Source organism: Acomys russatus, chromosome 7 (assembly GCF_903995435.1).
Source record: "Acomys russatus chromosome 7, mAcoRus1.1, whole genome shotgun sequence".
NCBI classification, from domain to species: Eukaryota; Metazoa; Chordata; class Mammalia; order Rodentia; family Muridae; genus Acomys; species Acomys russatus.
Genome location: NC_067143.1, coordinates 19,709,422 through 19,734,855, shown reverse-complemented (window position 1 = coordinate 19,734,855; position 25,434 = coordinate 19,709,422). Strand labels below are relative to the sequence as shown.

General features: G+C 43.7%; 2 protein-coding genes across 3 annotated transcripts in view; both read right to left on the bottom strand.

Annotated features, from left to right (window-relative positions):
* The window catches only part of Apba2 (amyloid beta precursor protein binding family A member 2), an 881,206-nt gene that overhangs the window by 270,007 nt on the left and 585,765 nt on the right, over positions 1-25,434 (bottom strand). Inside the window, exon 1 of one of the 2 annotated variants that reach the window (XM_051148670.1) lies at positions 10,639-10,648. The exons of the other annotated variant lie outside the window; for it this stretch is intronic. The gene's annotated coding sequence lies outside the window, so the exon portion shown is untranslated. Of the gene's footprint in view, positions 1-10,638; positions 10,649-25,434 lie in introns of those variants that run through there. 2 annotated transcript variants of the gene reach the window in all.
* Mcee (methylmalonyl-CoA epimerase) lies at positions 1,161-25,136 on the bottom strand. Its single transcript, XM_051148676.1, has 3 exons — positions 25,023-25,136; positions 15,978-16,315; positions 1,161-1,401 (listed from the first exon to the last, which is right to left on the bottom strand). The coding sequence occupies exons 1-3, from the start codon at positions 25,066-25,068 to the stop codon at positions 1,249-1,251; spliced, it is 537 nt and encodes a 178-aa protein (XP_051004633.1). The 5' UTR covers positions 25,069-25,136; the 3' UTR covers positions 1,161-1,248.

The following is a 25,434-nucleotide window of genomic DNA, read 5'->3' as shown; positions in this document are numbered from 1 at the left end:
TGTCTGTAATTCAAAGGTTTGGCATTTCATGGTGTCCCATTTCCTGTGTGCTCCTTTCTTGTTTTTGTTGTTGTTGTTTCGTTTTTTTGTTTGTTTGTTTGTTTGTAAATAACTCATATTTCTTGTTTATTTGGTCTTGATCCTCGATTTTATTTTTAAGTCCTGATATTCTATCTTCTGCTTGACTCTTTCTACTTGCATGGCTTTCCTTTTAATTTTTCAGTTAGATTACTGGGTTTTTGCAACTTCATCCTCATTTCAGCTTGAGTCCTCATCAACGACTCTATTTCCTTACTGAATTCCATTCTCAAGTCCTGGGTTGTCTTCATCGTTCCCATTAGCTTTATGTTTATATTTTCTTGAGCACCATCAACTTAAGCAGTTTCTCTTTTATTTTGTATGTTCTTTAAACTCCTTAAATTCTTTGGTGAAGTTTATGATTGCTCTTTTAAAATGTGTGATTTATGGCTCATCTAGGAAATTTTCATTGGCACACACTTCTACAGGACTGGCAGATGGTGGAGAGAAGATATTGGGTGGATCTTTCATGTTGTTGATATTTCTGTGATGGGATTTGGAATTGTGAGTTTCTTTGCTTAGTTGTAAATCTGTTAAGGACAGAGCAGGTTGGGGCAGAAGAGAGGGTGTTGGGGGAGGGGTCTGACGTAGATATTGGAAGTGGGTTGGGCGTAACAAGATCAGGTGGACCAAGGTGTCTGGGGTGATGTATGGGATGTGCTTCCTGTCCAAGCTAGGGGTATGGGGATAGATCTGGCTGGATACAAAGGTTGGATGTGGTGTGGATGGGCCTGTGAGTTGGGAGATAGGTAGGAGGGTCAAAGCAGAAGAGAAGGTGTCAGGATCAGTTACAGGGCAGGCAGAGGAGGCCTGACTGTGCTGTGGCACTTGACATGGGACCTGGGGTGGATTTGGTGGGTTGGGAGAGAAGGCATGAATGGAGAACAGGGAGAGTCACTGGGTTAGACCCTGGAGAAGGATATGGGAGATATGTCTGAGCGGAGAAGTTGGATGCAGTGCTTGTGGATATGATTTTAACAATGTCTCACATTTGGTAATTAAGATTTCCTCCAAATTCAAATAACAAATACACATATGTATATACACGTACATATATTTTAATCTTTTGGTAATTAAAGTTTTGAAGTAGCAGAAGCAGCAGCATAATACATCTGATAGTGTGGGTAAGGGTTGTTCAGGCCAATTAAGTAAGTTTCTCACGATTTTAAATCACGCTTGCTCCAGTTCCACAAGGACCCCACCACAGTCTTTGGGATGGAGGAAAATCACGGGTTTCCCATGTGCGCCTATCTTGGCCTCATCACTCAGACTACGGATCTTCTTTTTCTTCAAATCCATCACAGCTGCATTTATATTGTCCACCTGGGAAAAGGAGAAAACTATGGGTACATCTGAGATCATAAAAATACCAAATGCTACTGCATGGCTAGAACTCGGGCCATCTGTCTCTTCTGCCTTTGCACAGGAATACTCCTAACTCATCACATGTGCTGGGGCATGGTAGCTCCGTCACGGAGCGCTTGCCCAGACTGCACGCAACCAGCCCGGAGTCCCACACTCAGCACCAAAACAAAACAAAACACCCACAAAATAAGCCTAAACTTTTCAGGGAAAAGAAAAGATGAAAATTGAGACACCGGAGACCTTTTGCATTCGTGGATATTTCTTTTTGTAACCTACACTGTGTATGTCATGCTTCATACATTTCCTTAGTATTGAACAAAGTTTTTCTGAGAGAGTTGGGTTTCTCATCTATAATGATGAGAGAGAGAGAGAGAGAGAGAGAGAGAGAGAGAGAGAGAGAGAGAGAGAGAGGGAGGAGGGGGGTTGTTGTGTATGTATCCTAAGTTCCCCAAAGGTTCATTAGGCAGGGCTTAGAGGGTGTTCTCAAGGCATTAGAGCTATGCCTTTGAAGGAGACAGTGGAGCTACAGCTGGTCCTCCCCCCTGGTGTCTTTTGCTCCTTGCCATGAAGGGCTGCAAGAAAGACAGTAAACCATGGATTGGGATCTCCAAACCAGTGAGCCAGAATAAACCCTTCGTTTTTACAGGTTCATTATTTCTGCTATTTCCTACAATGGAGGAAATGTTTTAGCATAAGGATCTACCAGGTAAATTGATTAGCAGTTTGCACGTGGTAGGTACCCAGTAACCCTGATCCCAACCAACACTCTCTGACCCCCTAAGTCCTGGTTTTGTGTTACAAGATATTTGATCCCATTGTGATCCCTGAGATTGTGTGGTGTAAAAACCTGTCTTTTGTTTAGCTTGGTTGAGCCCTAAAACCTTTAATCCAGGAACTTTCAGAAACAGGGGATTAACCACATGGTTGAGCCAGCCCTAGCACACACCTTTAATCCAAGAGCTTTCAAAAGGTACACAGGATTTAACCGTAGGTCAAGAGGTGGAGCAAGAAACCAATTGACAGGGATTAAAGAATAGAAGGGACTTTGAGTTGAGGGGTATTTAAGATAGGTAGCTTTTAGCTCTCTAGCTCTTCAGCTCCTTGGCCTTTGGATTTTGGAGCTTTGAGCTAGCAAGTCTTTGGCCTTGGGTTTTTGGCTTTTTCTTCTTGGGCCAGCAGCTGAGCTAGTGAGCCTTTGGGGCCTTCTCCCTCGGGACAAGAGCTGAGTGGGAAGGTCAGCTGGGTGCTTTCTCTCTGCCTCTCTGAGCCAGGAGGTTTTCACCCCAGCATCTGGTTCCTGAGTCTTTATTGGTAAAATAGAATGTTTGGGATTTTCAAGTAAAACAACATTTATGACCTTTGTGGTTAAAACTAGAGATAAAAATCACTATAGTTCTGTTATCAAAATGCTCCTGCCCATTATAAGACCCCAAACTTGTAGAACTTTCTGCTGAGTCTCTTCAATGTGACTCATATATATTTGTGGGAAAAGAGGATCACACAAGTGGTGGGGACAGTGGGAGCTCTGTGTGATAATGGATTAGGCTGCAGGTTCCAGTGGGAGTTTATGGGATTCTGAGCGACAACTCATGCATTCTTCAAGGTTACACACAAAAATACAGATGCATGTATTCGTCAGAGGGTTTAGAACTAATGACACTCCAACAGCAACAGGCACACTCAGCAACCCAGATCTTGGTTTCTGACACCATTCTCCAGGGCTTCTGGGAGAAAGATTTGATTCTAGTGTTCCAGCAGGGATTATGAGTTTGCAGCCTCTGGAAATAAGAAAGTTTAGAAATTTTTATAGAGTTGTTTATGTACATGAATGTGTTGTCTGTATGTATGTCTGTGTACCATGTGTGTGTCCAGTGCCTGCAGAGGCCAGAAGAAGGTTGAATCCCCTAGAACTGATGTTACAGAAAGTTGTGAGCTGTTAAGTGGATGCTAAGAATAGAACCAGAGCCCCCCAGAAGAGCAACACATGTTCTTAACTGCTGAGCCACCTCTCCTACCTAAGATAATAGAAAGTATCTTTTTTAATGCTGTAATATGTCAACCCACATAGATCCAAATAGCTCCCAAGAACTGAAGCTATAGCCACAGTTCAGGTTGATGCAACCTTCCATTTATTAAGTGGGGCTTTGCATAATGGCTACCTTCCAAAAAGAGTATGGTAGGGAAAAAAGGAATGGTTACTTTGCAGTGGTAAAATGGGCTGACTTTTCAGGCAGATGGGCAAGGTTAATGTCAACAATGACATTAACAGTGTCTTCCTTCCTACGTCATATTTATTGACATGATGCAATAAGAATGGCAGCTGCCTTTCCAAATCAAAACCCCAGTTCAACAAGGAATAAAACACCAGGCAGCTCTCAATGATGACAGATAGTTTAAAAGTAACTAGAAAGTTTTCTCCTATTTCAAGGTCACCACCAACTAGGAAAGTCTGAGAAACCACCATGGACAAGAGGAGTCCAGGGAGATAGCAGTCTAACTTGAAATTCTAGAATAACCACAAAAAAGGCATTGGAGCTGGGTGGCTTTAATCCCAGCACTCTGGAGGCAGAGGCAGGTGAATCTCTGTGAGTTCTAGACCAGCCTGGTCTACAGAGGGAGTTCAGGACAGCCAGGGCTACATAGAGAAACCATATTTCAAGAAAACAAAACAAAATGGGGGGGGGGTCATTGGATAAAAGGTATGGAAATCTGAACAAATCTAGTAGTGACTCAACCTTGGTTAATTAACTGTGACAAATGTATTATACTAACATAAAGATGTTCTTTAACACAAATAATATGAAAAAATCAATCACATTTGTAATGACTGGATCTTGTTAAATACTGGTTAGAGGAAGTCAACTGTAAAATGACATCTACAACTCACTTTTGTGTGTTTGACTTATAGACTGTGCATAGGTGCTCATTTCAGAGAGCTACCTTTAGTTCTGATTGGCATGATGTCATCTACTGAATGCCTATTTGATAGGTAAAAGTAAAATGACATGTTGAAAATTAAGATGGTTTGACAAAGAAAAGAGATGTGACAAGATCTTGAAAACTGTTCAGTCTGGGTGGTAGGAATTTAGGGTTTGATAATCTTTCTCCTTCCCGTATTGACATTTTATAATGTAACTATAATGCCATTTGATAACTCCTATTCAAACTGTGGCAAGAATTTACAGGACAGTTTACCCAAGCACTAATATCTACAGTTTAGATATTGCATCCTGTATTTTAGTCTATTATTTAACTGCCCTAAACTAAGAATGCCTTGATTAGCTCTTTTTTGTTGTTGAGATGGAACACCATGCCTGAAACAGCTTGGGGAGGAAAGGGTTTATTTCATCTTACACTCTTACACCACACTCTGTCACCAAGGGAAGTCAGGCTGGCTCCTCCTGGCCTTCTCTCTTGTTGAGAGTCAGACCAACCCAAGGCTTCCCAGAGGCCTCATGAAAGGACAAAGGGAACAGCAGTTCTGTGCCCTTGTGCAGGGGCAGGCTTGGCAAGATCCAGTCTGGGGCTGGAGCCAGGACCTCAAAGCAGTTGAAGTTGCAGTTTCTGGGGCTCTGACTCTTGCTCCTGGGCTGTGGTTATCAGTCCTGATGCTGTGTCTGAGGTACCCTGTGTCCTCTTTGCCTACACTGTCTGCCTTAGCTTTCTGCTGACCTTGGCAGTATTCTCCTGTAAATAGTATGTAAGAAGCTATGCTGCTTTATAACTTGCTTGTCGTAAGTCATCAGCCTATGCAAGACTTCCCGTCCCAGCTTTTCTTTTGTCTTCTTTATTTATTTATCATCCCTTAACACCTCACCCACTGTTTGGGATTCTTATTCTTGATGGTCTGGGTCATTTTCTTATATACCTTGGGACACTCACATGGGCGAAGCCCTCCCACATCAATCATTAACTAGGAAATACCCCCATGGCTTGCCTACAGGTTTATCTTAGGGAGGCATTTCCTCAGTTGAGGTTTTTTTTTTTTTTTCCCCCTCAAGTGACTCTAGTTGACAAAACCTAGCCAGCACACTAACAAACACTTCTAAAATGTAACAAGTTCCGTTTACAAATCCTTAATTAATATTGGACCAGCATCTCTTTGTATTACTATTTCTTTCACTGACTCAGTTTGATTTTAAAGATCTTTTGCTATATCCATTCTTCTGTTAGTGTTGCTGTGAAATTTTCAATTCCCTTAAATATTAATTTATTTTTAATTGTGTGTCTGAGCATGAATATGTGCATGTGAGTGCAGCTGGATGGAGGCTGGAGGCTTCAGGCCCTCTGGAGCTGGAGTTCCCGGAGGTTGTGAGCACCTAACATGGGTGTTGGCTCTGTTGGGGTGGGGGTGGGGTGGGGGTGGGGGGTGGAATGGTCTAATGTATTTTGATGCTAATTACTGTTTGTTGTCTCTGTGACCCACCTTTTGATTAATAAAAAGCCATCCCACCTGGATAGGGCAGAGGAGCTAGAGGTGTGGCTAAGGTAAGAGAGAGGGAGAGAGAGCTCGAGATCCTGGAAAGAGGAAAAGAGAGACCGCCACGAAAAAGGAGAGAGACCTGAAGGAAAGAGAGGAGGCCGCCATGGGTTAGATGGAGGAGAAGCACATGGCCGGCGGCATGGATGGAGAATCCGGCCCAGATAATGAACATCAACAAGCATGTGGGATTACGGGTGGGAGGGAGCTTGATAGAAGTTATTAGAAACAGATGGCATGGGATTGAGGTGGGTATCACATACCTGCCCCGCTACGAAAAATAGTTTAGAGGATTAATGTCTGCCCTGCCCCAGGTTAACTAAGGCTATCTTAAAGTATAACAAGTGTCTGTGCCTTGATTGATTGGTAGCCCGGCATGCTGATCATACTGATAAGACTGGTAATTTAAAAACAATAGTGCTCTTACCCACCGAATCATCTATCTAGCTCAATGGTTCTCAACCTCCCTAATGCTGAGACCCTTTAGTATAGTTCCTCATTGGTGGTAACCCCCACTATAACTATAATTTTGCTATCTTTATGAATTGTGATGTGTTTTCCGATTATCTCAGATGGGCCCTCTAAAGGGTCACTCAATCCCCACCCCAACAGGGGTTGCGATCTACAGGTTGAAAACTACCGTTCTAGTTCCAAATGTACAATTCTTTACAAATTTTCTGAATATTTTTTTTGACAATTACAAAAAGAATAAAACAAAACTTTGTTTTCTGAATTGAAAGGACATGTATAGCCATATAAGAAATGCAACAAACAAACAGCCTTGCTTTGGGAAATGAATTCTAGCTCCCCTAAGTAATAAAAACAATAATGGTCAATAGTAACCCATCTTTAAAAGTGCCTTCCCTATCCTGCAAACACTTGCAGCTCCTCCTTAGAGAGCTCTCTAGGGTCCTGAGTGTCATTTGGTGTAAATCGGGGCTGCGTGATTCCCATTTTAACTTCGTACCAGCAACTGAGTATGTCATTGTGAGTCTGGAGCTCAGGTTGATTTCCCTTCTTATGGTGATTTAAGAATGACAGTTATTAGGGCTGGAGAGATGGCTCAGTGGTTAAGAGCACTGGTTGCTCTTCCAGAGGTCCTGAGTTCAATTCCCAGCAACCACATGGTGGCTCACAACCATCTATAATAGGATCTGATGCCCTCTTCTGTAATGCAGATGTACAGGAAGACAGAACATAAATAAATAAACATTTTTTTTAAAAAAAATAACAGTTGTCAAAGCTTTAAAATGTTTGGATTATCATAATTAGAATTGATAAGATTCAGGTGCATTTTCATCACCTTAAAGTGCTCAGTGGCCCCATTTAAAATGATAGTGTGGGGGTGGAGAGATGGCTTAATGGTTAAAAGCACTTGTTCTTCTGGTTCCCAGCATCTATGTGGTGGCTCACAACCATCTGTAAGTCCAGTTCCAGGGGATCCAGTGCCCGCTTCTGACCTCTGTGGTGCCAGACAAGCAAGTGGTGCACATACACACATGCTGACAAACACTCATACATATAAAATAAAATAAATAAATCTTTAAAAAAAAAAAGCAATGAAATTTTCTTTGCTGGCAGGCAAGTTTTACCTTGTACCCTTAAGGAAAATAATTCTCAGTCTAACAAACAAGCAACATTTTATGAACAAGTAACAGTGTGCCACTTTTAATAGTTCATGATTGATTTAACAGAGACTTCATTTTACATAAAAATATAATGTTAATTGATATCAATAATGAATGAATCCAGTCCTCGACCTGACTTAAGTCTTTTAAAGCTAAGTGAAAAGTCTAGATTAAATATTTATGTTTCAATCCTACCCTAAAGGCTAAATATAAATGAACTGTATAAACATAACATTATTCTGACTAGGGCAGGACTGATTGCTCAGCAGTTAAGAGTGCATGCTGCTTTTCCAGAACACCCAAGCTCTGTCCCCAGAGATCAGTTACCAGCAGCCATGCTGGGTGGCTCGCCAGGACCTGCAACTCTGGTGTCCTGGTCTGGACTGCACAGACACCGTATAATAACACATTTTTTAAAAACCATGTAATCCAGGGAATATTTCAGATGACCCTTCCTACCTAAGCCTCCATATTTGCAGTGAAGCCTGGTACTGTCTGTGTACAGCTTTTCCTAAGTGCTGGGCTCCAGTGAAATGTTCATGAGCAGAGAGCAAAACACTTGCGTAAGCCTGACAGGTGCTATGGTTTTGCTCTTAAGTATCCCCCAGACATCTGAGCTCCAGCACACAGCTTTATTAGGAGGTAGTAGAGTCTTTAAGAGGTGGGACTTTATGGGAGGAAGTCCCCTCAATGGGGGCATGCTGGCACTCTGCCCTTTCATCTTTCTCTGTAATACTACACTTATAGAACAATGTCAGCATGCAGCAAAATCTCACCAAGCTCTCAAGCTGTCCACCTGTTTGTCTGCTTTGTCTTGTTATCTGTAAGTGTCACCATACCATGAAGTCCCCGCATCCAGGAGACAGTGGCACAGACACTGCTTGCAGAAGGATATGCTGGGGAGGGAGGGTTAGTGCCAAAAAGAATATGGAGTTTTAAAAAGGCTGTTTCACTATGTTGCCCAGACTAGCCTTGGGTGTGTAGGCTCAAGTAATGTCCCTACTTTGGCCCCTAGGGTAAATGGGACAATGGGTGTGTGACGCCATTGAACTAGACTAAAATTATTATTTGTGTGGCTGTATGCAGGTCAAAAGTCATATCTTTTTCAAGAACTCTCTAGCTTTTTCTGAGACAAGGTCTTTCACTGAACCTGGAGTTCACAGATAAGGCCAAGTTAACTGGCAAAGTGAGTTCAGGGATATCTCTGCCTCAGCCTCCCCAGTGCTGGGATCATAGACAAGTCCCCCCACACTGGCTTTACAAGGAGCTGGCCATCAATTTCAGGTCCTCAAGCTTGTGTGTCAAGCTTACCAAGCTATCTTTGTAGGTCCCTGAAGTTAGTTTTGAAAGTAAAATTTCTCTTGGTTGAGGAGCACTCCTAGGGATAAAGGAAATAAGTTATCTCACTAGCCGTTTGCTTTAAAGTCACATAGCTTCCATAAGGCATATACGGCTCAATGAAAAGAGACCTGTAAAATACAAAAGCATGAACAGGAAAACAACTCATCTACCATGTGACCATGCCAACAAAAAAAACTGTAACTATTGTTGGCCTGTTTTCAACATTTACCTAACATTAAAAATAATATTTTTCATGTCGGGCATGGTGGCACACACCATTAATCCTAGCACTCAGGAGGCAAAGGCAGGCGATGGCTGTGAGTTCGAGGCCAGCCTGGTCTACAAAGTGACTCCAGGTCAGCCAAGGCTACATAGAGAAACCCTGTCTTGAATAATAACAATAATGATAATAATAATAATAATAATAACAACAACAACAACAACAACAACAATTTTCTTAGATGCTTTTTCTCATCGACCTGCAAAAATAAGATAACCTCGTACAGGTGCCTGTACAAACACCTGGCTGCCATTACTGTCACTCATCTGGTTAATCCCCTACGGCAGCCAGTCTCTGCTGCCCCTCTCCAGCACTCTGGGCTGCCTCCTTAGCCACCCCTTGTGGCTACGCTCCTCACTCCAGTTCAGCTGACACTCATCATGCTAGGACATGCTTCCTGTGCATGGAGGCCCCCCTCATGATACACAATTACACCCTAAGCCACAGGCCCCTCATCTTGCTTGGGCCCCAACAACAGGTACTCAAGAGTCCCAGTGTGCAGTCCTTCCTCATCTTGTTTGTTTCTTCCCAATACCTGCCCAGTGAATCTACCCTCATGGCTACACACCCACTGGGGTGTTCCATGGCATGCCAACTCACGTGATGGTGCACATGTCATACCACCTGGTGTCTTACTTCCTATGCTAATCTCCATGTCCTGCAATGATGTATTCTGCACGTGACTAGCCATGAACCTCCATGGTAGGCAACACCCCGCCCCAAACACACACACGAACTTGCACATGCACACACATACAAGTCTGTCACCACTCTCCCTCGTACAGCGGAGGCTAGTGTACTCCACACACCAACCCTGTGTAGATCTTTCAATGTGGATGGCTTCCACTTACTGTACAGCGCTGTGTCTCATCCTCTCAAGCTGCACCACACAATCCCAGAACCTGGGCAGGTTACAATCAACAGATGTTGGTGTCTCACGCCTCTAGAGCCAAAAAGTGTGTTCACAGTAGATACTACACAATCAGAGGTTTGAGATGAGAAAGAGGTCCCAGTGAGAAAGAGCATATCGAGTACTGGACAGAAGAAAGCCAATTCTCCAATGGGTGGACGTATGACAATAGGAAGAGTGATATTATGAAAGAAACAGCAAAAGACATACAAGCTGGAGAAGAACCATGAAGACTCACGGAAGTGTAGCTCTCCAAATCATACCCAGAGTGACTCCATTTTGAAGCCAGCTGCACTAAGCTGTCTATGTTCCAGACTGTGGAAAGACAAAGTTATCCTTCCACGGGACAATGTTTCCTGAGACCAACAGAATCCCCGGTTGGGGTGAGGGCAGAGTGTACTTGAGTCTAACCTTGCTGGGTCTGAGTTTGCCTGTGCCCTGTTATCTGCTGCTTTAACCCTAGGTGGTGCTCTAAGTCTATGGCATCCTGCTCTAGAGTGACAGCCACATCAAATAAGGGTGTGGCAGGCAGGACGCTGCAAAGTTTGCAAATAGAAGCAGTCTCCTTAGTCATCCACCACCTGGTAAGGAAACCCCAGCTAAGCCCACTCTACTCTTCAAGGTTAAAGTTGGATGCACTGTTCTTTGGGCAGTTGGAGCCCTCAAGTTCAGACAGACATTTCTGTCATGTCTCCCCTGAAAAGTCATACAACAAAATATATATATATATATATATATATATATATATATATATATATATGTATAACAAAATGCTAGAGAAAGCAGAGGAAACATTTTAGTGATGTGGTGCTTGTGAACCTCCTGTCTTGACAGGTTTCAACAATCTTAAGTCAAAGGCTACACGTGTTGTTGCTTCTTGCATATGTGAATGCTGCTGGTCCCCACTGCCCTGTTTCTGATAATTTGAAATTCAAATCATTTTAGGGCTTTAAAATTTTCACGTTCTTCTTTTTTTTTTTTTTTTTTCAGAACACATTCATGGTTATAATATTTTGAAAACACGGAGAGGTGGCTTAATGGTTAAGAGCACTGGCTGCTCTTCCAGAGGACCCAGGTCAATTCCCAGCACCCACATGGCAACTCACAGCTGCCTGTAACTCCAAGATCTGACACCCTCACACAGATATACATTCAGGCAAAACAACAATGCACATAAAAACAAAAATAGATAAATTATTTTAAAGAAAAAGAGTCAAATCTAGCCAGACTGGGTGGCGCATGCTGGTAATCTCTTCACTCTGGGAGGCAGAGGCAGGTAGATCTCTGTGAGTTCGAGGCCAGACTGGTCTACAAAGTAAGTCCAGGAGAGCCAAACACTACACAGATAAACTCTGTCTCAAACCAAACCAAACCAAAAATAGAGTTATTGTTTATAAATTACCAGTATTATTAGTATTCTCAGTATGCCTGACTAGCAATCAGTTAAGACACAGACACTTGTTATATTTTAAAATAGCCTTAGTTAACCTGGGTCAGGGCAGACATTAATCCTCTAAACTATTTCCCACAGTGGGGCAGGCATGGGATCCCTGTCTCAATCCCATGCCATCTGCTTCTAATAATTTCTATCAAGCTACCTCCCATCCATAATCCCAAATACTTGCTAATGTTCTTCATCTGGGCCGAATCTAAATCCATGCCTGCCATGTGCTTCTCCTCCATCTAACCCATGGTGGCCTTCCTCTTTCTCCTCCCTTTCCTCGGGTCTCCCTTCTTTCTCTTCATGGTGGTCTTTCTTCTTCCCAGGATTTCTCTCTCTCTCTCTCTCTCTCCACCCCCCCCCCACCCAGGTACCTTAGGCACACCACTATCTCCTCTGCCCTGCCCAGGTGGGATGGCTTTTTATTAATTACCATCAAAATACATCAGACCATCCCTCAGCATAGAGTCAAATCTCAGGGCTAGAAAGATGACTACACAGGTAAGAGCGGTCAGCTACACTTCCAGCAGTTCTTTCCCCAGCATTCAGTTCCAGGAGACCAGTGCCCTCTACGCCCTCTTCTATGCTCTGTAGGTACCAGGTGCATATATGCATGCAGGCAAAACACTCATACACAGTTTTTTAAAAAGTCAGATCTAGGGACTTTGCTCTCAAAAAAGACCTGCTTCAAACCTGCCTACTTACCAACAGGCAAGGGCAGAAGGCTCCATCAGAAGAGGCCGCAGTCCTCCCTGGTTTTGTGGGGATACACACACATACTATCTCAGAGGGAAAGAAATCCAGCTATCCTCACAACTACACTTTAGCTTGTCAAGCCTAAGAGGTCTCCTGTAGGCCCTCCTGTTAAAAAGTCCAGCCGATTGCCAAGCTGTAAGAGTGCCCTCATTACTAGTCACATGGGTGAGGCACCTGGGACAGCACTGCCGTCACTGCTGACATGTGTCTGTAATGGAAGTTTGGTTTCTTTGTAAACTCAGTTATGTAACTATGTTTTCGTTTTAATCCCAAGTGTGGAGTTTTAGTTTGGGCTTTAGTATGTCCACAGCTGATAATTGTCTCCTGTGAGGAGTGGTCTTTGCCAGCTGGTAAGAGCCTGCCTCCTGCAGCACAGAGAGGGGGGTAGTCTAGGACTCTGAGACATATAAAATACAAGAGCCCTGAGAGAGAAAGTGCGGCACCTGCTGTGTGGCGGTTTGGAGAGACAGAGACGGACACTGTGGTGGCTTGGAGATAGACGAAGAGAAACGTTTCAATGGAGTGGCTGGAGAAGACTGCTTGCTGTTTACTGTTGACAGACATTGGGATCACCCTCAAAGAACTCAGTGACCCTAAACAGCCGGGAGAAGTAAAGTTCTACACTCCTCTCCCACTAACCTTCTTTCTCATACCCAAGATTAAGGGTTAGTGGAAGGGAGGTAGAGCTTCAATACCCCAAATAAAACAGAGTTTAAAAACAAGCATCAACATGTAGTACATGAAACTGTGAGCAGGAACTGTGCAGCAGACTTCCAGCTCCCCAACTCCAGCTCCTGAGCACACCAAATGGGGCTGCTGCTGCTTCTCCTCTACACAGCCACAGGAACTGAAACGCTGGCCACTGAGAGGGCTTCGAATTGGCCTTATCTCGTTTTGTACTTTAGAAGACAGTTCAAGACCCAAGGCCTTCAGCCACAATAGACTGGTTATAGCCCTGCAATGCACTGAGGCTGAAATCTCAATATTTACACTCACAAATACGTTTGCTGCCCAAGGAAAGGCAAGAAATTTTGCTTCACCTGATCTGAGAAAGTAAGACCCTTCCATCTGTGACACCACTATCTGAGAATACGACAGCTCCAAGGTCTTTGTCTTGTAGCATCTGTCCATTTAGCAAGAAGGACAGGCTATCTTGGCAATATCTCTTTGTAAAAATTTCCAAGATGGAGCTGGAGAGAGATGGTTCTGTGGTTAAGAGCACTGGCTACTCTTCCAGAGGCTTGGCCTTCAGTTCTCAGCACTCACATGGTGACTCACAATTGTCTGTAACTCCAGTTCCAGGGGATCCCAGGCCCCTTTCTGGCCTCCATGGGAACTGCATACATGTAGTGCACAGACTACATGCAGGCAAAACACCCAAACACAAAAATAAGTGCTAAAAGAAAAAATAAAAATTGCCAAGAGTTACAGTTTATACTCATAACATTGATTGATGGCTTAGCCTGGCCCAGACTGATGCTCTCACTCTCTTCCCTTTAGTTATAGAAACTTTTCTACTTTTAGAGGAAACATAGCCGCCTAGACACGGACTATATTCCCCTTCCTCTCTTGCAGCCACATTTACCATCTGACTAAGTTCAGGTCTTGTCCTCTCTCTGATTTCCCTTCCTGTTGCCTGCTGAACAGCAATGTCTGAGGCAGTCCCATAAAACCACGTGTGACAGTTCAGGACCGGAAAAATAAAATCCATGTAATTTGGCCACTTTTGTGAGTGGTGACATTGGGGCAACAGGTGAGTATCAGACTAAAGTAGCAACTGAGCACTTTCTACCCTGTCACATGTCATAGCATTTCTATTTCCCAGCTTCTGATCTCTACGTTTGAATTTTCTGTGACTTTACTGGACTCCCACTTTTCTTTACTTAACTTCTGACTCACAGCTGGCCTCCTTTGATGGCATGAGCTCCCTTGATGTGGAACCTAGACCACAGAGTGTAGGAGAAAGGCGCGTACACTCAAAGGCAGGTGGGCTGGCTTTTCATCTTGGGGGCCTTATATGTACCGATAAAACCTCCAGCCAAATTAACCTGGCCAGAATGAAAGAAAGGGTAAACACCAGGCTTGGATAGTCCCTGGTCTAACATTGCCTAGTTTCCCCAAGCCCAAACTATAAGGTCTCTGATCATACAATGAAGGCCGCCAGCCTTATGGATAAGAGCACACCCTGGAAACAGAATAAATCTGGGTTTGAACCTGAGTCCTGATGTGTACATTAATGCTACCATGGGCACATTCACTGAGTCTTGGCTTTTTCACCTGCAGTTTGGGTTAGCAGCATCCTAACAGAGCAGCTATGAGAGTTGACGGAAACAATGTGCAGCCAGTACTTCATATATGTCTAAGGATACGGCGTGTTTGTCCGCTGTGGGCTGGCTCTCGGCCTTTCCACGGCTATTCCTTCTGCTGTGGCAGCTCTCCCCTCAGAGTCTCTAGGAAATCTCTTGACAGTTGTTATAGCCAGTGGCCCGTGTTACCTTCCAGCTCTTTGACCTGAGCAATCAACTTCTACCTCACTTGTATTACTGAGAAGACACATGCCTTAACTCCATCATCACAACGCAGCCCCCTTGACTGGTCCTCACTGGGGACAGGGTACATGTATCTTGCTGAATTCTAGGTACTCAGAAAAATGTAGGTGCTCATGTATAAATGTGTACCTTTGACTTCATTCTCATCAACCTAGCTCTCTTGTGAGTTGGCACTGAGGCTTGGTCATTAATTTTGTCATGATGTCTAGCCAACGAATTGTCCTAGCAAATTAATTTAAACTAAAGCCTAATTGGCATTGCTGGTAGCCTAATGGTCAAGTTATCCAAACATGGCCGTCTACAAGATAAATAGTCTTGAATGAGAATGTTTGTGTTGTTTCTTCATGTTTTCTCAGATGGTGTTAGCAAAATGCAGTTTAAGAGATATTAAAAATTGGGGCCAGGAGAGATGGCTCAGTGAGTAAATGTGCTTGCCCCCAATCCTAACGACCTGAGCTTGATCCTCCACACACACATGGTGGAAGTGGAGAACTGACTCTTGAAAGGTGTCCTCTGACCTCCACATGCATGGCATGGTCTGCTGTGGGGGGGGGGAGTAAATCTAAAAAAAAATATTCAGTAACTGAAAATGAATTGGTTTTGTCATAAGGGGTAAGTTATTCATTTTTTAAGCATAGAGCAGAATTATGAGACTACTTTGGCTGGGATGTAGGCCAGTGTCTGGCACATGCTAGCCTACACGAGGCCCTCAGTTCAAACCCTGGCATAGCAACGAAAATCTTGGCATGTTGATGAAATCCTTATTTTAGAAACTTTCTTCATGTGCCTAATTGCCTCACAGTGGTAGTGAAAAGCTTTGTGAGTACATTCCTATTACAAGAGAGGCCACATTTAGTCAGAACCACCACTTTGGTGGCCTGTTTTAAGTCTAGTGGATCTAGCTGTCCTCAAAATACATTAATAATATTGTTATCATTTCCTAAAAGGAAAGAGAATGAACACACACACACACACACACACATACACACACACACACACACACACACACACACACATTTACCTTTAAAGAAGAATAAGAGTAAGAGTACCATTCTTTTTAAAACTTAATAAAAGATTCTGGTGAAATATAATCATAAAGCGTATGTGAGCGAGAGAGTTGAAACAGCGCACAGTCAGATGATAAACTACCTCGATGCAGACGTGATGCATTCCTCCAGCCTTGTTCTTCTGCAGAAAGCCTGTGATTGGACTGTCACTCCCCAGTGGATGAAGCAGTTCCATCTTGGTGTTTCCCAGGTTGACAAAAACAACAGACACTCCGTGTTCTGGAAGAGGGACCGCCTCACTTACCTGGGCCCCTAGAACGTCCCTGTAAAACGAGGAGGCCTTTTCTAAATCTGGTACTGCTATGGCCACGTGATTGAGCCGACCCAGGTTCCACACAGGACCCGGTGCGTGATGCAGCGACTGTGATGTGGAAAAACTTCGCCCGGTTGCAAATGGAGCTTGGACTCTAGTGAAAAGACCTGAAAGATAGGACAGCAGTTGACATCACCTATTTCCTTTGAGAATTAATGTACTTCTAAGTTTAATTTAAAAACTAAACAAAGAGCTATAAAATTCATTTTTAATTGTTTGATGTTAAATTAGAAAATGCATGTGAAAGCTAACTCTCTCTTTTCTGCCACAAACTAACAAGCTGTGTGTCACCAAAGGAAGGAGGGGCAGAAGTCCAAGGCCCGCCTAGGCTGTAAAGTGAGTTCAAGGCCAGCATGGGCAGATTAGTGAGACTGTCTCAAATTGAAGAAAAAAACCAAAAAACCAAAAAACCAAAAAACCGGGGCTGAGGATAGCTAAGTGGCAGACTGGTTACCTACTAAGTATGAGGCTCTAGGTTCAGACTGCAGAGGGAAAAGCTATTTGTCTAGAATTAGAATCTAATTCTTGGACTAGAGAGATAGTCCAGAGATTAAAGAGCACTTCCTGCTCTTGTAGAGGGCCTGAGTTCAGTCCCTAGCACCCATGTTGAGCAATTAATAACTGCCTGTAACACCGGCTCCAGGCGGTGCTGGTGCCTCTGGCCTCCAAGGGCACCAGAACTCGCATACACAAACCCACACCCAAGCCCACACACATAGGCATAATTAAAAGTAAAAAACCATGCATGCTAAACTTCCAATTCTGAGCTTTACTTTCACTCTGAATGAAGAGCAGCACTTTTCATAGTAACTTGTGTTTACTGTGACACTTAGGGGTACTTGCATATCTGGAGTACTCAGTGACGTTTCCATTTTACGCAAGTCTGAGTGTCACAGTAAACAACCCACACTCAGATAGAAGAGCAGACGGTCTCCTTCCCAATCTGTGCACATTTCCATTGTTTTATGTCATGGAATAGATCCATGAGAGGCATACCGACGCAGTACTTCTGGTGTGTATTTTATTTAATATCAGCTAAGGAAAACATCGAACTTCTTGGTGGGAACCAAGAGCAAAGTGTATACAACATGTTCAGGTTTCTTCTTAGCCACAGTCTTAGATCATTTAACCAGCCATGTGGCACCCATAGAATAGACTAAATGGGTTAATAGAATGTAAGTCGGGAATGAGCCAAAGCTGATGGCCTAGGCATTTATTCATAAATAATAAAGCCTCATAGTTGTTATTTGGGGAACTAGGACACTGGTGGTAAAAACCGTGGTTACAAATTTTGACAGAATAGAAGCAGAACTACGTGGGCTGTGAAGAAAGCCTTTCACTTGGTGTGCCGCATAGTTTTATGTCAACTTGACACAAAGTATAGTCATCTGGGAAGTGGAATCCTTAATTGAGAAAATGTTTGTGCTGCACAAGCCTTTGGGGGAACCTGTGGTACGCCTTCTTTAGTGCTTGACGTGGAAGAGTCTAGCCTATTGTGGGCTTTGCCATTTCTCAGCTAGGGGTCCTAGGTCTCAAAAAAAAAAAAAAAAAAAAAAAAAAAAAAGAGCTAGACTCCATAGAATGAAAACTGTATGCATATGATGCAACTATCAAATTGTAAATATATACCACTTAATTCAGCATTAAAAGGTTGTCTGCTACAGCCTGGTCAGTATGACAAATTACCAAATTACCCAAAAGTGCTCATCACCAATAGGTTAATGTAGTCCAATGCTATGTACTCTTTGTATTATCATGAAATATAAGTGTATGAATATCCAAGGTACACAAACAGAACTGCACAGTTGAAACTCAACCCCACAAAGAGTATATCCAATCTTTACAATGTGATGTTTTCTATTCTAGCTCTGTTTTCAAAACATACTAGGATCATCCACTAAATATTTAATTTTCTGGTTCAGTGTGAAGAGTCATAGATGGTGCCAAAATCATAACTCAGTGTCTGACACTTTAGAGTTGGCACACAGTGAATTCACCCTCTCACGCTGAGTGCTGGGAGCCAGACCAATCCAAGGTTTCCACAAAGGCCCGGAGGAAAGGACAAGAGAGATGTTAGTTTTGTTTGTTTGTTTTGTTTTTCGAGACAGGGTTTCTCTGTGTAGCCTTGACTATCCTGGACTCACTTTGTAGACCAGGCTGGCCTCCAACTCACAGCGATCCGCCTGCCTCTGCCTCCCAAGTGCTGGGATTAAAGGCGTGTGCCACCACTGCCCGGCTTGGGATGTTAGTTTTATGTCCTCGTCCAGGGGAAAAATTGACAAGGTCTGGGTTTGGGGCCAGAGCCAGGGCCTCAAAAGAGTTACTGTTTCAGGTCCTGGGAACCTGAATTTTTCCCCTAAAGGGCTGTTGTTATCAATTCTAAGGCAGCTGTGTTCTCTTTGTCAGTACTGTTTGATTTAGCTCTTTGCTGGCCATGGCCAATTCTCACTCTAGAAAGAGTAAATATTCTGTACTTCTTAATACATTCCTTGGCATAAGTCAAAAGCTGTGTCACCAGATGTGTCTTCTGTATCTTCTCATCCCTAGTCCTCCCTATCAACACCTCACCAGTTGGGACACTTACTTGGGGGTTTGGGTCAGCTAAGGACATAAAATGATGGCTTGTCAATGGATTGTTTGAACATTCTCCATACCTATTTCAAGAGGGCACAGTATTACAATGTGCAGTGGAGTAGATGAAGTCCTGCGTGAATGTGTTTTGTTGACATGGCATGGCCATGTCAAGGGCACCAGTGGTCAGACCCATGGGAATGACCAAGCCTTCCTCTGGTCCACATAGAAGTGTGTTTAGCAACAATTGACCAATATGTGCAAAATCTAGCAACAGCAGCCTCCTCCTCCCAGATGACTGAAACCTTACAGAGACCGCCGACCTAGAATAACTCACCTATCCCTTTCCTGATGTACATAAAACGCATGCTCAGTTCCCAGGTTGTGTTGCTGCCCTCCATCAGAGTGAGTACAGCCTACCTCATCCTTGCTTTTCTGTATGAATGTCTGTCCTTTCTTTATTTCTGAGTCACCCCAGTCAGGTTTCCAGGACCCAAGAGTGGAGGACAATGCACAGATGCTAGCAATATCTTCAGTGGAACTGCTACCCCTCCCCCTTCTGTGCATTTCTCCCACAGGGGCTGGTTTGCAATGGGCTCAATACAAAAGTATTTGTCGCTTTAGAACAGCATAGCCGGGGTAATGTCAGTGAGCTTCCAGAGAGTCTGTGCTATCTGTAAGGAATATTGTAGGGAACGGCCAAATACCAAGTTCAGGTCTATCTCTCATGTCCTACTACTAGTAGGAACATACAGAAATGTCAAAGCAGCAAATGGCAGGATGTTCGGGTGAAAGCTAACTTTAATGTTCTCTGCTCTAAGGACAATACAGGCTCTGGCATGCCAAGGAAAGCCCAAGCAGCAGTTAGTGGAGCTGTCTCTGTGGCTTTTTATCAATCAATTGGTTTACTAGAACAGCTGGTTCTTTGATTAATAGAAAACAAACTTCCTTTAAAATGTGAGAAAGACAACAGTATCTTTCTGTTGTAGTTACTAAAATTTTGATACTATCTTATCTCTAGAAATAAATGGTAACTGGTTTCTCTGGAGAAAACTAGTTTGAGGGGGGAAAAAAACCCTCTCTTTTTATTGGCTTTCTTTGGTCCCTAAAACATACATTTTCTGAATGGTGTAGGAGGTTACTGTGATGCCAGTGAAAACTTAGTGACAGGGTTTACTTAAAAATGAAGGGACAGCCAGACAGGGGTGGCACACGCCTTTAATCCCAGCACTCGGGAGGCAGAGGCAGGTGGGTCTCTGTGAGTTCGAGGACACCCTGGTCTACAGAGTGAGCTACAGGACTGCCAGGGCTACACAGAGAAAGCCTGTCTTGGGGAAAAAAAAAAAAAAGAAGTTGTTTTAGGGCTGGAGAGATGTCTCAGTGGATTAGAGCACTGTCTACTCTTTCGTTGGTCCTGAGTTCAATTCCCAGCAACCATGTGGTGGCTCACAACCATCTGTACTGGAAGCTGATGCCCTCTTCTGGCAGGCAGGTGTGCATGCAGCTAGAGCTCTCATATATAAATATAAATAAATAAAATCTTTTTTTTTTTTTTAAATGAAGGGGCAGGGCTAGCCTGGTAGAGCACACCTTTAATCCCAACAGTTAGGAGGCAGAGGCAGGGAAACCTCTGGGAGTTCACAGCCAGGCAGAACTACATAGCAAGACCTTGTCACAAATAGATGGTAGATAGTTTGATAGATAGATAGATAGATAGATAGACAGACAGACAGACAGAGGCAAGTGGAATACACTGTGAGATGCACTGCTTCACACTCAACAAGAAAGCAAGGGGGAAAATGAGAGAAAGAAATCTAAGTTCTTGTACAATATCAAACAAAAGGTACAATGGTGTGGCTGTCATGCAATGGCTCAGCAATGCTGCAAAACAAAAACTAAATCACAGAATTATCACAGATAGACCCAATATCTATTCCTAAGTACTCAAAACACACAAACCTGAACATCAAAACCCAAACAAAATGCATACACTGATGTTCACAGCAGCAATATTCCCACAGACATATATATAGTGTGTGTGTTCATACACAACACCCCCCCCCTCTCTCTTTCTCTCTCTCTCCCCCAACTCCAATGGGGGAGTATATAGCTCAATGCAGAACACTTGCCTAGCATGCACAAAGCTCTGTATTTGATTGCCCTCATCAAATCAAAACAAAACCCCTCTGATTCAAGTATACTGCTCATGAGCATTTCTTCATTTGGGGGACTGCTTTTCCTACAATACAGAAATGGGAACTAAACATTAAAACATTAAATCGGTCTTTCAACAACCTATAACCCAATTTATTCCCAATGCTATATACTATACTATAATATAATATAAGTAACATATTATAACAAATTATAAATTGTGAACGTTATATATATATATATATTATATATATGATATGATTTAAATGAAGTTACCCTAAATGGGGCAACAATGCCTCTACTTGATACCCAGGATAACAAATAAAAAGGCCAGTGCCAAAAATGGGTTACCTCTTTTGGAGTTGTTAGCCTAATGAATACCATAGCTCCCCAAACTATAAGCGATTGCCAAAGCTTTTAGTTAACCCTCCAGAACACCTATTGCTGATGCTAGCCCACATACTTAAGTCACAAAACATGAAGAAGTTAAGCTGGAACCCACCGGAAGCTTCATTTTCATATGCAGGAAGGTGCTACGCACACTACTGGAAGAGTAAAGTAATTATCAGTCTTACCTAACTGCAAACCCTGACAGCTACAATCACCAGCCTAGAGAGGACCTGCCCACTGATGCAATAGTGGCAAAGATGTCATGAGAGTAACCAACGACTTTCCGATTGGATTTAAAGGCCCATTCCGTAAGTTGAGACCATACCCAACATCATTGGTAGTAAATGAAATGGTGGCTAGACAGGCCATAGACCACTATCCCTCTGGTAAACCGCCATAGTATTAAACTGACTTTTAATGACTTATCGTTACACCGTAGATTAATGCATCTCTCCACCCTCATTAGAGAAGCTTCTATTTAAGCATATAGAGACTTGAAACAGGGCAAGCTACAGGCAATAAGCTACTGCTCAGTCCTAAATGGAGCATATATATCACATCCCCTCCTCCCAAAATTCAGGGAGCAGAAAAAAAAAAAAAAGTAAGAGCCAGAAGCAGTGGATGACTACAAAGAATACAGCAGTGCAGCCCCGCGGATGAATTGGCAGCAGCTATGGCGGCATGCAAAAGACCTGCAAAAATCCAGTCCAGACAAAAACGCCAACGTGGAAAGAGAGGCGGGCATGGAGTCAGAGGGGGTGGGCACGAGGTCCCACCGGTGGCTGAGGAGTACTGACCACTGACAGCTGGTTAGGAGAGGGTGTCGCCCTGGGTAGTCTGACCACACTCCAATGGTAGGCCACACATCCTTTTGCCTCTACCTCCCAGACACTAAGATGATAGACACATTCCACCAGCCCCTAACTCATCTTTCCCTCTGGAAGCCTTACTGTGAGGGGCATGGTTTCAGAAATGGTTGAAAGTGGGCCGGGTGGTGGTGGTGGCGCCGCACGCCTTTAATCCCAGTACTCGGGAGGGAGAGGCAGGTGGATCTGTGTGAGTTCGAGGCCAGCCTGGTCTACAGAGTGAGTCCAGGACAGCCAACACTACACAGAGAAACCCTGTCTTGAAAACCAAAAAAAAAAAAAAAAAAAAAAAAGAAAAGAAATGGTTGGAAATATTTAAGTATTTCCTGACTGCTGACATCCTGATGGCGTTCACTGCTGGAAGATGTTAGAGACATGCCTCATCACAGTTTTCTGAGTTAAAACTTGTTGCCTACAAGCCCCAACCCTGACAGGGGTGTATGGCTCAGTGACAGAGCACTTGCCTAGCATGAATAACGCTCTAGGCTGTATCCCCAGCCTCACAGCAAAATAGAACTGTTCCGACTCATATGGTCATACAGCTTACGACCATTTGGTCACATGGGGGGCTTCTTTTCATATACTATAAAAATGGAAACTAAACAATAAATCTGCCTTCGAGAAACCTTTAAACCAGATCCACCCCCCCCCCCCCGCAATGCTATATGCCTCAATTTCTAGGAATCCTCTATGTTTTTGCAGCTGCTAGGGTTCATCACCAGTAGAGGCCAGAATTGGAAGACTAAAATTGGATTCCACCCTTTCCCCAGTACGGACCCATGGTCTTACTTCACTGCTATATTTATGCATCAATGCTATTAGGAAATCTTGCCAAATCTATTATCCTCCCAGACTACATTGTGAAAGCACAAATACTGAAGTGGGAAGGCACAGTATGGTAGCATGACTTTGCCTTTTAGCCTACATGGCCATAAAATAGAGATAAGATAGAAATAATAAGAAAGGTGCACTGGATACCCCTGTTATCAAGTCTTTACTGTGATTCTGTAGGTTGGATGTTATGGCCTCCACTTTCAGAAATATGGAATTAGGCCTAGAGAGATTAGGTTCTTTTCCTCGACACCACTGTAAGTGGTGAAGCAGAGCCTTGAGCCGAGGTTTGTCAGACACCGGAGTTGATGTTGAGAAACTATTGTGTTTAACTCACTCCTCTGCAGTTCTTTTCCTTTCCTTTTTCCTTACATGCTGGGACTCGAACCTATGGCCTTTCATATGCTAGACAAGCACTGCTCCATGGAACTATACTCCAGGTCCTTTGCAACCCTTTGCTTTTGACTGTGAAAAAGTGTTATTTTGCTTTGAGATAGAGTTTCACGTATCTTAGGTTGGCCTCAGACTTGGTATGTAGCTGAGGATGAACCTCAACTTCTGCTCCTCCTGTGTGTAATTTCCAGGTGCTGGGATTACAGGTATGCACCCCCATGCTGTGTAGGTGGGAATGGAGACTGAAGCCAGGCTTTGTGCACATACAGAAAGCACTCTACCTACTGAGCTCGGTCTCAGCCCAGATTCTCATTTACTTATTTACTTTTGGGTTTTTGGAAACAGGGTCTCTCTGTGTATCCTTGGCTGTCCTAGACTAACTTTGTAAACCAGACTGGCCTTGAACTCACTGTGATCCACCTGCCTCTGCCTCCTGAGTGCTGGGATTACAGGCATGCACCACTGCAACCGGCTCAGAGTCTTAATTTTTAACATCATTAGTATATATCTGACAAGCAATATCTACTTTCTAAGAGCTTACTAAGAGAGAATATGTGATTCTACTTTAATAGATATTCACAAAAACCAATTTACGATGAGCGAGCTAAGAAGGTGGTTTATATTTGACCAGGCATATAGAAAACTATACCAACAGGGAGCATTAGCAAAACTCAGCATTAGCTGTTAGTCAGAAAATCATCTTGAATATTGTGCTCTGCTTTTTGATATAATACTCTTCTTTCTTACACACACACACACACACACCCCGTACTAAACTGATTAAGTGCTAAGGCAGCTAAATTTATTATGGTGTACTTTTTTTTCCCTTTGCTGTGGCTCATAGCTTTGCCTTGGGGACTTGTCTGTGATTGGCCAGAAAGGCTAGAGGGATCCACAAAACGAAACGAAACAAAACAAACAAATTTAGTTTGACTTTGAAAGACAACTAGTAGGTTTCAACCAATGAGCAGACAGAACTTTCCAGGCAAAAAGTATAAGATTAATAAAAGTTCATTCCCCCTGAACACGTTTGGAGTATGCTAGCTAAAGGACTGGTCACAAATGTAACAGAGTAACTCTGAAACAATACTGCCTTATATTTTCTTCCAAGTAGAAAATCTCAGACTGAGGGTAGTAACCCCACCATGAAGGAAGAGGAGAAAGTGAGACAGGCAGAAAACTTGGGCATCTGTTACCACGATTCTACTTATCAATAAATGAGACGGAGGTCGAAGGAACGCAAGGAATTTACAAATCCTTCCGCTTGTTCCTTTTCTATTTATGTCAGATGAAAAATATAATGGGGTTGTATGCTTGGGCTCAGAGAGACTTTATGGGAGTAGCCACTTTGTTGGTTTCTCCTGTCTCTTAACGGTGGGCATATCTGGAGTCCTCTCCTGATCTACTGCAGTCCTCCTGGGCAGCTTACCTGTCTGGTCCACTTTTGCCAAGGGCAACCCGATAGCAGAGAGACAATCAGGACCTCCTGCGCTAAGGGTCACAGCTCAGGGGAGCCCAGCACTTCAGACCCAGCTCTTGGCCACCCGCGCGCGGCCTCCCGTCCAGCGTGCCCCGCGTCCGGGAGCCCCTGACGGTACCCAGTATTCACCTGTGGCGCCCGCTGCCAACGAGGCGACCTTCACTATACCCTTCATGTCCCGAAGCTACAAGCTTGCACAGCGCACCTGGCCGGAGAGAACAAGAAGACTGGGCAGGGGGCGGGAACCGAGACCCTGGGCGCGTCTAGAGCCGAAGTGGGCGGGGAAAATGAGACAGGGGCGGGGCGCCAGTCGCGGGTCAGTCCGGAAGTTTGACTGACGGCTGAAGTGAGCAGGGAGAGAGGGCAAGGGGCGGGGCGTGGGTCCAGGGGCGGGGCCATAAGACGCGGAAGCTCGGGAGAAACAGGGCAGTGTCGGGGCGGGAGGCCTGGGATCGTGACTGATGCGGCGTGAAGCAACCTTTTGTTCGATGAAAATACTTGTACCGAAAGCAGAAACAGAAAGCGATCACGTGACACCACT